At 46.1% G+C, this 10,469-nt stretch overlaps 1 protein-coding gene across 4 annotated transcripts in view; it reads left to right on the forward strand.

The window, feature by feature from the left end:
• Positions 1-10,228, forward strand: part of slc35b4 (solute carrier family 35 member B4) — a 61,892-nt gene extending 51,664 nt beyond the window's left edge. For 3 of the 4 annotated variants that reach the window (XM_086010670.1, XM_086010669.1, XM_086010671.1), the window contains 4 exons: positions 2,123-2,232; positions 4,068-4,143; positions 5,348-5,423; positions 8,034-10,228. In XM_086010670.1, the coding sequence (XP_085866796.1) occupies positions 2,123-2,232; positions 4,068-4,143; positions 5,348-5,423; positions 8,034-8,271 (500 nt within the window). In that variant the 3' untranslated portion in view covers positions 8,272-10,228. The remainder of the gene's footprint in view (positions 1-2,122; positions 2,233-4,067; positions 4,144-5,347; positions 5,424-8,033) is intronic. The other variant, XM_086010672.1, reaches the window with a different exon arrangement.
• Positions 10,229-10,469: the final 241 nt, after the last annotated feature.

Genomic DNA, 10,469 nt, shown 5'->3' on the forward strand with positions numbered 1-10,469 from the left:
TGACTGCTGTGCCCTTATTGCACGCTTCTTTAATTTTCCTTTTAATGCCATCCCCAACCTCCACCTTACTGTTTGGAGGTCTATATACCACTCCCACTAATGTTTTTTTCCCCTTAGTATTTCTCAATTCTACCCATACAGATTCCACATCATCAGAGCTAATATCCTTCATTACAATTGTATTAATCCCTTCTTTAACCAGTAATGCTACCCCACCTCCCTTTCCTTTTTGCCTATCTTTCCTGAATATCGAATACCCCTGGATGTTGAGTTCCCAGTCTTGGCCATCCTTGAGCCACGTTTCTGTTATCCCAACCAAATCATATTCGTTTACCTCTATTTGCGCAGCCAATTCATCCACCTTATTACAAATGCTCCTCGCATTAAGACACAAAGCCTTCAGGCTTGTTTTTTTAACGCTCTTAGACCTATTAGAATTATTATTTACTGTGGCCACGTTTGATTTAAACCGTTGATTTCTCTGACTGCCACTTTTGTTTTTCTCCTTCCTATCTTTTGCTTTTATCCCTGTTTTCCTTTCTCAGGTTCCCAACCCCCTGCCATTTTAGTTTAAACCCCCCCGAACAGTGCTAGCAAACCTCCCCGCAAGGATATTTGTCCCGCTCTGGTTCAGGTGCAACCCGTCCGACTTGTACAAGTCCCACCTTTCCCAGAAGCAGGCCCAGTGATCCAGGAAACTAAAGCCCTCCCTCCTGCACCAACTCTTTAGCCACACATTCATCTGCTCTATCCTCCTATTCCTATACTCACTAGCACGTGGCACCGGGAGTAATCCAGAGATTACAACCTTTGAGGTCCTGCTCTTTAATCTGCTACCTAGCTCCCTAAATTCTTGTTGCAGGACCTCATCCCTCTTCCTACCTATGTCGTTGGTCCCAATGTGAACCACGACCTCTGCCTGTTCACCCTCCCCCTTCAGAATGCCCTGCAGCCGTTCAGTGACATCCTTGACCCTGGCACCAGGGAGGCAACAAACTATCCTGGAGTCACGTCTACGGCCACAGAACCGTCTATCTGTTCCCCTTACGATAGAATCCCCTACCACTATTGCTCTCCCACTCTTTTTCCTCCCTTCTTGAGCAGCAGAAGCACCCCCGGTGCCAGGAAGTTGGCTGCTGCTGCCTTCCTCTGGTGAGTCATCCCCCTCAACAGTATCCAAATTGGTATACCTGTTTGAAAGGGGGATGGCCACAGGGGTCCCCTGCACTACCTGCCTGCTTCTACTGCTCCGCCTGGTGGTCACCCATTTCCCTTCTGCCTGTGCAGCCCTACCCTGCGGCGTGACCAACTCATCATACGTGTAATCCACGACCCTCTCAGCATCGTGAATGCTCCACAACCCATCCATCCGCAGTTCCAGCGCCTCAATACGGCCCGTTAGTAGCTGCAGCTGGATGCATTTCTGGCACACGTGGTCATCAGGGACACTGGCAGCGTCCCTGAATTCCCACATAGAGCAAGAGGAGCATAACATGGGGCTGGGCTCTCCTGGCATGACTTACCCCTTTAATTTTAAATTAATTCAATACCACCAGTTAAAGATATACTCTAGGGCGCATATTTACCAACTGTCCCCACTACACCACAGAGACCCAAGAAAATATAAACCGCAGAATTTAATCTTGTAATAAAAGAAATACTCACCAACCAATCACTTACCTGCTTCCTGGTGACGTCACACTTGGATTACTTTTTACCTCTCTCCTCTGCTGTTGAATTGGTATGCCTCGTTCGCTGCCGCCGCTTTTAACTGCCGCCGGTCGTGCCTCTGCTCTCTCCCAGGGCCAACCTCTCTGGTCGGGCCTCGTTCGCTGCCGCCGCTTTTAACTGCCACCGGTCGCGCCTCTGCTCTCTCCCAGGTCCAAGCTCTCTGGTCGGGCCTCGTTCGCTGCCGCCGCTTTTAACTGCCGCCGGTCAAGGATTGTCCAAGAATTTAGGATTTCAAAGACGTTTCTAACTGAACGTCTCCACTCGTGTCTTAAAAGGCCTCATCCGTTGCGTTTGCTAGGTGTTCAACCCACAATTTGCCTCCTGTGGCAGTGTTAAACTTCTTAAAGCGCTCTAAATGATTAATTAAGTCATTTATTTTCTCTCTCTTCAGGTATTGCTATGCTGTTCTTTGCACTTTTCATGTCCGCCAGAATGGGCCTCTATCAAGAGACATTATATAAGCAGTATGGGAAGCACTCGAGGGAGGCACTGTTTTATAATGTGAGTAACATCTTCAACACCAATGATAGCTTGCTTCTAGTTTAGTTGAAACATTGAGAAATGGCTCCTTCTGTGAGTGGGAAAGACCTCTTAAGGCGAGGTTCATGGATGTTTATTGAGTTCAGTTTGTTTTATTAATCAAGAAAAATGAAGACTTATAGGAACTGTTGGCTGTAAATTTGGTCAAAGACAATGGGGTCGATTTTCCTGAAGCTGCCAGGAAGAAGGCGGGACTACAACTTTCGGCTTTTAGACCCACCTACTTTGACGTCTGGCCAATCCGCACGATTTTCCCTTGATTGACCTTGAGCCCACCCAGCGGGCTCAGCAGGCCAATTAAGGGCCACCCGGCAACAGGTGACGTCACAGACTGCAATTTCATCTGTCAAGAGTTCTTGACAGATGAAATATCAGTGTTTCACAGCTGTTTGAAGCTGTGAAACACTGACCGTCTGAGTTCTAACATGAGTCCTTCTGCACAGACTCCGTTAGAGCTCTCAGCAGCACTTAAAGCTAAAGGCTGTCACTTTTCACAGATCGCAGCTGTTCAGCTTTTCAGCTTTAAGTGCCGGCTGAGTGATGGGCTTCCGACGGCTACAGGAAGAAAGGCTGTTAAGGTAAGTACAGGTAAGTAAAAGTTCTTTACACACTTTAGACACACCAAACACACTTACCTTTGCACTCATGCACCCATCACTCACCTGAGCACCGACATCGCGACCCCTCCAACTCCTTCAACCCAACGGCCCACCTGCTCTAACCTGGCGTGGTTTGGAGCCGTCGGGAATCCCACACGAAACCCCTCAAAATAGGGATTAGGCTAAAAACTGCCTGTTAACGGGCAGTTAATTGGCACTAATCCCTTCCCGCCTGGTTTCGGCGGGTCCCAGTGCAGGGTGGGTACCCGCCGCCCCTGAAACTCGCGTGGGGTGGGATTTTGGGCGGGATGGTGTCGGGACCCCCAAATTCGGGATTTCCCCCCCCCCCCACACACGCCTGAAACCCCGCCTGACGGCTCCAGGAAAATCGACCCCAATGTCTCTAACCGTAGGCTTTTATAGCCGCAAGGTCCATTTTTATTAAAGCAATTTTGCAAACCATAATTGGTGTCTCAGGCTTTATACGATGTGGGATTAGGGGCCCGTGTGTGGCACTGTCTATCTGCCACATGGTCTTTATATGTGCGTGCCCCTGGAACCTGTCGAGCTAGGTTGCCTCTGAGTCAGAAGGTTGTGGGTTTAAGTCCCACTCCAGAGGCTTGAGCACATAATCCAGGCTGATGCTTCAGTGGAGTACTGAGGGAGTGCTGCACAGTTGGAGGTGTCTGCTTTCAGATGAGACGTTAAATCGAGGCCTCATCATCTCTCTCAGGTGGACGTAAAAGATCCCATGGCACTATTTTGAAGAAGAATATTGGGTTCTCCCCGGTGTCCTGGCCAATATTTATTTATCTCTCAACCAACACCTAAAACAGATTATCCGGTCATTATCGCATTGCTGTTTGTGGGAGCTTGCTGTGCACACATCAGCTGCTGCATTTCCTACATTACAACAGTGACTACACTCTAAAAAGTGCTTCATTGGCTGTGAAGCGTTTTGGGACGTCCTGAGGTCATTGATGGTGCTCCTGCAGTGTTCAGATAGAGGCTTCCCCCGAGATCTTCTCTTTCTGAGCCATTTGAGGCATTTTGATTTTACAGTCCGATATGTCCACGAGAACACAGGACAAAGACGCTCTCAGCTGACTTTTCACTCGGGCTGCCACTAAATGCTCTCGGGCTGATTTCAGATGCTCCCTGTCTATTATTAAAAATGCTGCCTTTCTCTCCACTCAGCATTTCCTGCCATTACCAGCCTTCCTCTTGTTTGCCTCTGACATTTACGATCATGGAATCCTCTTCAGCCAGTCCAGTGAGTGACTTTAAAAAAAAAGATTTTTACACTTTAATCTACTTTAATATTTTCTGTTTCCAAATTAAATTTCTGGTGGTATGTAGAGGATGATGTGCATGAAGTTGAATTCTGATGCTTATTGCACCATTGCGGAAACTGTCTTGCGTGGAGTAAGTATTACGGGGGTGCTACAGGGCAGAGGCAGGCAACTTCTACTCCCAATCTGAGCTGCGTCTTGTGGGAAGGCACTGAAGGGAAATTGGCGCATCTGGCGAGAGGGAAAGTTGAAGAGGAAAGGCACACGTGTGTCGACCCTGCTGCCACCTGGGAGTGAGTTACAGGCTGGAATCCAATCTTGAGGGGTTGAGTTGGTTTATATATAAAATAATTATGGATACCTGGGAGTAAGTTGCAGGCTGAAAACTCATCAAGGATTCCAGATGTTTTATAAAAAGAATAATTATGGGTGCCCAGGAGTGAGCTACAGACTGGAATCTACTCAGTCAGGTTTGGATGGTTTATATATACCATGGAGTGAGTTACAGGCTGGAATCTAATCGAGGGCTTCATTAGGGTTAGACCACATTTAAGAGTACTGTGCACAGTTCTGGTCTCCAAAATACAAAAGAGATATAGGAGCACTGGTGCAAAAAAGATTAATGCGGATGACATCAGAACTGAGAGGGTACAACTATCAGGATGACTGAACAGGCTGGGGCTCCCTTCTCTAGAAAAGAAAAGACTGAGAGGTGACCTGATAGAGGTCTTTAAAATCATGAAGAGGTTTGATACAGTAGATGTAGAGAAGATGTTTCCACTTGCAGATGAGAGCAGAACTAGGGGCCAAAAAATAAGATAGTCACTTAAAAATCCAATAGGGAATTTAGGAGAAACTTCTTTACCCAGAGAATGGTTAGAGTGTGGAACGCGCTACCACATGGAGTGGTTGAGGCGAACAGCATAGATGCATTTAAGGAGAACCTAGATAAGTACATGAGCGAGAAAGGAATAGAAGGATATGTTGATGGGGTGAGATGAAGTAGGGTGGGAGGAGGCTTGTCTGACTCATAAACACCGGCATAGACCTGTTGGGCCGAATGGCCTGTTTCTATGCTGCATAATTCTGTATGTGTTTTACATTGTCACCTTGTATGTCCATGTACTGTTTAAAAACCTGATGTCGGTGTGTGACGCTGCTGGTTTTTTCATATTTCTCCCACAGAACAGATGGAGATTCCACTCCTGGGAGCGACCATACCAATCATGTGGTTTTACCTGATGATGAATGTTCTAACTCAGTATCTTTTCCAGCATTGAGAATCCATTCTGATTCCTCGGTTAACTGTCTTTGATGGAATGAGAGGTGTCTCCACCTCTGGGGTCTAGGCTTGGAGCTGTAGCTCCCTGAGCATGGGGATAGAATGGGAGGTCCTGCCTGTGATTTGATGGAGTGAAAAGTTGCATCAATCCCCTCCCATCTCTCACACCTCTTGGCAACGTTATATATGATGATGACACCGCTCCCAAATCTCTCTTGTCTCCATTCCTACCCGTCCCAAAATAGCAAGCATATTTTCTGCAATGGCTTCTCCTTCTACACGGTCAGCTCTGGTGTGCCCCAAGGTTCCATTCTCTGCCTGTCTTATTCCTCATTCACGTGGTGCCTCGATCCACAATTCGTTAATATCCACAAGCATTGGATCAATTTCTGTAATGTGCACGATACCCAGGATTACCTCTCGGCTCCTTCCATGAGTCATAGATGGGCCACAACATCCTCCAGCTAAACGTTGGTAAGACTGAAGACCTCTGGTTCTCACCAGAAACACTGAATCCAACAGTGCACAAGTTCAGGAGTCACCCCCACACCCCGGCTCCCCGAGTCTTGGAAGAGTCTCCCCTTCTCTGAGTTGCTCTTTCTTTCCCCCCCCCCCCCCCCCATGATCACCCCTGTGCAAGTTTAGTCTTGTGTTTGACCCTGAGCTAACCCCGCATCAAGTCTATCATGAAGACCGTCGATTTCCACCTCCAAAACGTCCTCTGCTTCCATCCCTAAATCACTGAAATCCTCATCAATGTCTTTCTAATTCTAGGCTTGTAGCCAGCCTCCAAAGATCCACCCTAGACAAACTCCAAATCAACCAGACTCCCCTGCCCACATCCTGTCCCATACAAGGTCCTACTCCACCCATTGGACCAGTGCTCCACAACCACCATTGACTACCCGTCCTCCAACGCACTCATTTGAAAAATGCCATCCATACATCACTCCTATCAGCTCACTCCACCTTACCTCTGCACTCTCCTCCAGCATTCTGCCCTGTTCATCCTCCCGCTCCAGGATCAGTGGCAATGCCTTCAAACATCACGCCCTAGGGCTCTGGAATTCTCTTCCGCCTGCTGTATCTCTCTCCACTTTCAGAAGCCTCATCGCAACATCCCTCCTTGGACGCTTCCCCTAACCTTTCCCCTTTCTACTCTCGATGTCCCGTCTGCTCCTTGTGGGACCTTTTGCGTTAAAGACACTGGCCTGGATTTTCCGAACAGCTTTAGTTTAATGCTGGCAATCATATTTATGCCAATCGGAAGAGCGAGGCTGCTGCTGTTTAAGTTGTTGGACGGAGCTGTGGCTGGTTTTCCTCCAACCCAAACTCAATTGTACAGAAACAACCACTGCCCAGGCTGGGGCAGCTACCTGAAGGCTGAGATCAAGCACGACAGAGCCTAGAAATAGTTGCTGGTGATATTAGTGGATGTTTAACACATTCGTATGGCATCCCTCTGTCTGCTATTTTAACGCCAGTATTAGCCCACTCATTTTAAATGGGGTAATGTTTCCATTAAAATAATGCCATCTAAAAACATTAAATGTTCAGCCAGCAGTAACTAAGGAGGTTATGCTAAACCAAAACACTGGTTAAGCCTCAGCTTGAGTATTGCATCCAATTCTGGGCACCACACTTTAGGAAGGATGTCAAGGCCTTGGAGAGGAGATTTACTAGAATGGTACCAGGGATGAGGGGTTTCAGTTACGTGGAGAGACTGGAGAAGCTGGGATTGTTCTCCGAGCAGAGAAGGTTAAGGGGAGATTTAATAGAGGTGTTCAAAAATTATGAAGGGTTTTGATAGAGTAGATGGGGAGAAACTGTTTCCACTGGCAGGAGGGTCGGTAACCAGAGGAGACTGATTTAAGATCATTAGCAAAAGAATCAGAGGGGAGATGAGAATTATTTTTTACGCACTTCCTGAAAGGGTAGTGAAAGCAGATTCAATAGTAACTTTCAAAAGGGAATTGGATAAGTACAGGAAACTTTGGTTTATCCGGAGGTTAACTGTCCGGAATGCTCGAGCCACCGGCAAAATTCAGGAGTCGGTTCAGTAAGTTTTTTTTTCTTTTCGTTGCTTTTTTTTCACCAGTCAGGCTCTGCAAGGTCTAGCTAAAGCTGTTGCTTAGCTACAGAGACGCTTGCAAGCTACGGCTGACTGTTTAGAAGCTGTTGCTAAGCAACAGGGTTTGTTGCTAGATACGGCGGTCAAAAGCTTCTGTATGTTTTAACATTAGCGCTGGTTTGTCCGGCAGTTTTGATGGGACGGCAACAGCTCGGTCCCATCGGTGCCTGTACTTGAAAAGAAAAAAAATTGCAGGGCTATGGGGAAACAGCAGGGGGAGCGGGACTATTTGGATAGTTCTTTCAAAGAGCTGGCACAGACATGATGAGCCGAGTGGCCTTCTGTGCTGTATGACAGCTTCCTTGAATGTGATTTGCTTTTCAATGAATACTCGACAACCAAATGAAATGCGATAAATGGGTTATTCCCAGACGAAGACCGGTTTGTAAGAGGGTGGCAGAGGCTAGTTGTGTGCCTGTGTAACGGGTGTTTTCCTGTCCTTAACCTTGCCTCTTCAGATACTTTTGCATCCGTGGCGTTTTTATCCTCACGACGGAGTGCACGTCCCTGACGGTGACGCTCGTCGTGACACTTCGTAAGTTCATCAGTCTAATATTCTCCATCGTTTACTTCAAGAACCCCTTCACCTTCTGGCACTGGGTCGGGACATCGGTGGTCTTTGTCGGAACCCTCACTTACGCCGAAGTTTGGAAAACATTCAAACCGCTGCTCTACAGAAAGATAAAGGAGCAATAATTCCAGAGCAGTGGGATCAAGTCTGACGCAATTACGCAAGAATACTGAGTGGGACCAGGTCCGACGCAGTTAGACAAAGTAGTTTAACGGAGACTGAGTCTTCTTTAGGTATTCAGCCTGAACACTTTCCTTTTATAAAGTTCAGCAACTATCCAGAGGAATACATTTTCGTTCTTTTTCTTTCCCGTGAAAACACTCTTTTTGCAAGTGTATAATTTACTTTATCTCCTCCCTCCTTCCCTTTGTGAACTTTCGATCCGGCTACGTGTCTGTCCTGTCCGGTGGATTCGACGTAGGTACGACATAGCTGCCATCAAAAAGGCACAGAGCCAGGTAAAGAAGTTGTTAAAATAATGGTTACAAGTAGCATTGTAATGAGCTTTCTTTTTATTTTAAAATGAGTGCTGTGACTGTTTTTAGTAGAAAAAAATTTAAAAATTTGTTTTAAGAGGACTCACTGGTGCGGTGGATTAACACTGAGGGACTGGGTGGTACGGTGGGTTAACATTGACGGACTGGGTGGTGCAGTGGGTTAACATTGAAGGACTGGGAGGTGCGGTGGGTTAACAAACTGAGGGACTGGGAGGTGCGGTCGGTTAACAAACTGAGGGGTTCTGGTTCGGTGGGTTAACACATTGAGGGACTGGGAGGTGCGGTGGGTTGAACACTGATTCTGGAACTTGGACTTGGTTCCATATCTACCTTAGACTGATGGGGTGAGATGTTCTGAGTTTTATATATTGGAGCATATCGGGTTAGAAAATGGGACGTTTATCCTAACTACAATTTTGGTAAAAATCCAGATCTGCTGGGGGGGGGGGGGGAAACAAATCCTGAGGGACCTTGGGACCGTTTAGTTCTTTGGGGAAATAAATTTCATTAGGTTAAGCTTATGGAGGTGTGGACTCACTGTTTATAATAAAATGCAAGTTTTATTGTATAAAATAACTGTCAACAGTATATTAAATTATATATGGAATAACAGATCCAGGTAGAGAGAGTGAAAAGACAGAAACTCATAGAAAGAACTTGCATTTTAGAGGATGCTGTCAACCACAACAGGAATGAGCCAATTATATAGATTGTGTCCTGTCTGAGGTCCTCTCTTACTGATTAGTTTATTATTTTTGTGTTAGAAAATGTGTGATAATAAAAGCTGAGTTATGTTCGCTGAATCTTCACACAATCCTGACTGTTTCAAAGAGCAGGGGTGAATACCTACATGACCTTTACTGCAAGTAATTCATTGTGTGAAGCACTTTGAAGTGTTTCCATGAAGGTGAAAGGTGCTGTATAATTGCAAGTATTTGTTTTACATCTGTAGATATGTTGGTACTTCAAAAATGCCGACACGTGTGATTTTTGTAACGATTTATTGATTGTTCGCTCGCTCTCTCTCCCTTATCCCAGTGAATCTTACACGTTAAATAATAGTGCAAAATCAGTAACCAATGAGCGTTGGCAAGACTGTATTTTCCAGCTCTCTGTTACGACGATTTATATGCTTTAAAACTGCTGCCTGGGGGCAGCCATTTTGTGTGGAGCTGCCCTCTGCCGCCCTCCCTCCATGAACTGCTAAGTGGGAGGTAGGTATTTCTCATTTATAATGTCAAACCAGGTCAAGTTACACACACACAATATCTGCCTCTGGCAGTTCAAAAGCATAAAACAATTAACAAGGATGACTTAAGGGTGAGTGGTAAAAATGCAGATGTTTACCTTCATAACAGTTGGGCCTCTACGACAATTCGGTAAATGAGCCTCTGCCTTGGTGAGACTGGTATTAAAAGTATGACGTTTTGATTTTGAGAGGGTATCTCTTTGTCTGAAATGCCATTGTTTTTAATGTGTGTATTGATCAGGCTGCTGTTTTGAGCTCGGTGTCTGAGGTGTCTGCTACAGCCTGTGGTGCAGTACACTGTCACTTCTTTACCTCAATAAAACACACTCTTTTCAATTTCTGTCTTTCAGTTTGCCTGTGTCCAATGTATCATCAGCATCCTGTCCGATTTTGGCCAAAGGCTGCCAATCCTGAGGCTATTTGATAACCCAGCACTATCCTTTACAGTCTTGCTTTGTCAGTTATCTTCCATCCATACCTCACCCATTCCCCAGCATTATGTTGGTTGGAGTACACATATCCAATACAGAGGGATGGGTGGGGGTTTAAATGTACCCAAACCTTCGGACAAACCCAT

The sequence above is a fragment of the Somniosus microcephalus genome, chromosome 17 (genome assembly GCF_052327205.1).
Source record: "Somniosus microcephalus isolate GS21.2 chromosome 17, FLI_Smic_1.0, whole genome shotgun sequence".
Classification (NCBI taxonomy): Eukaryota; Metazoa; Chordata; class Chondrichthyes; order Squaliformes; family Somniosidae; genus Somniosus; species Somniosus microcephalus.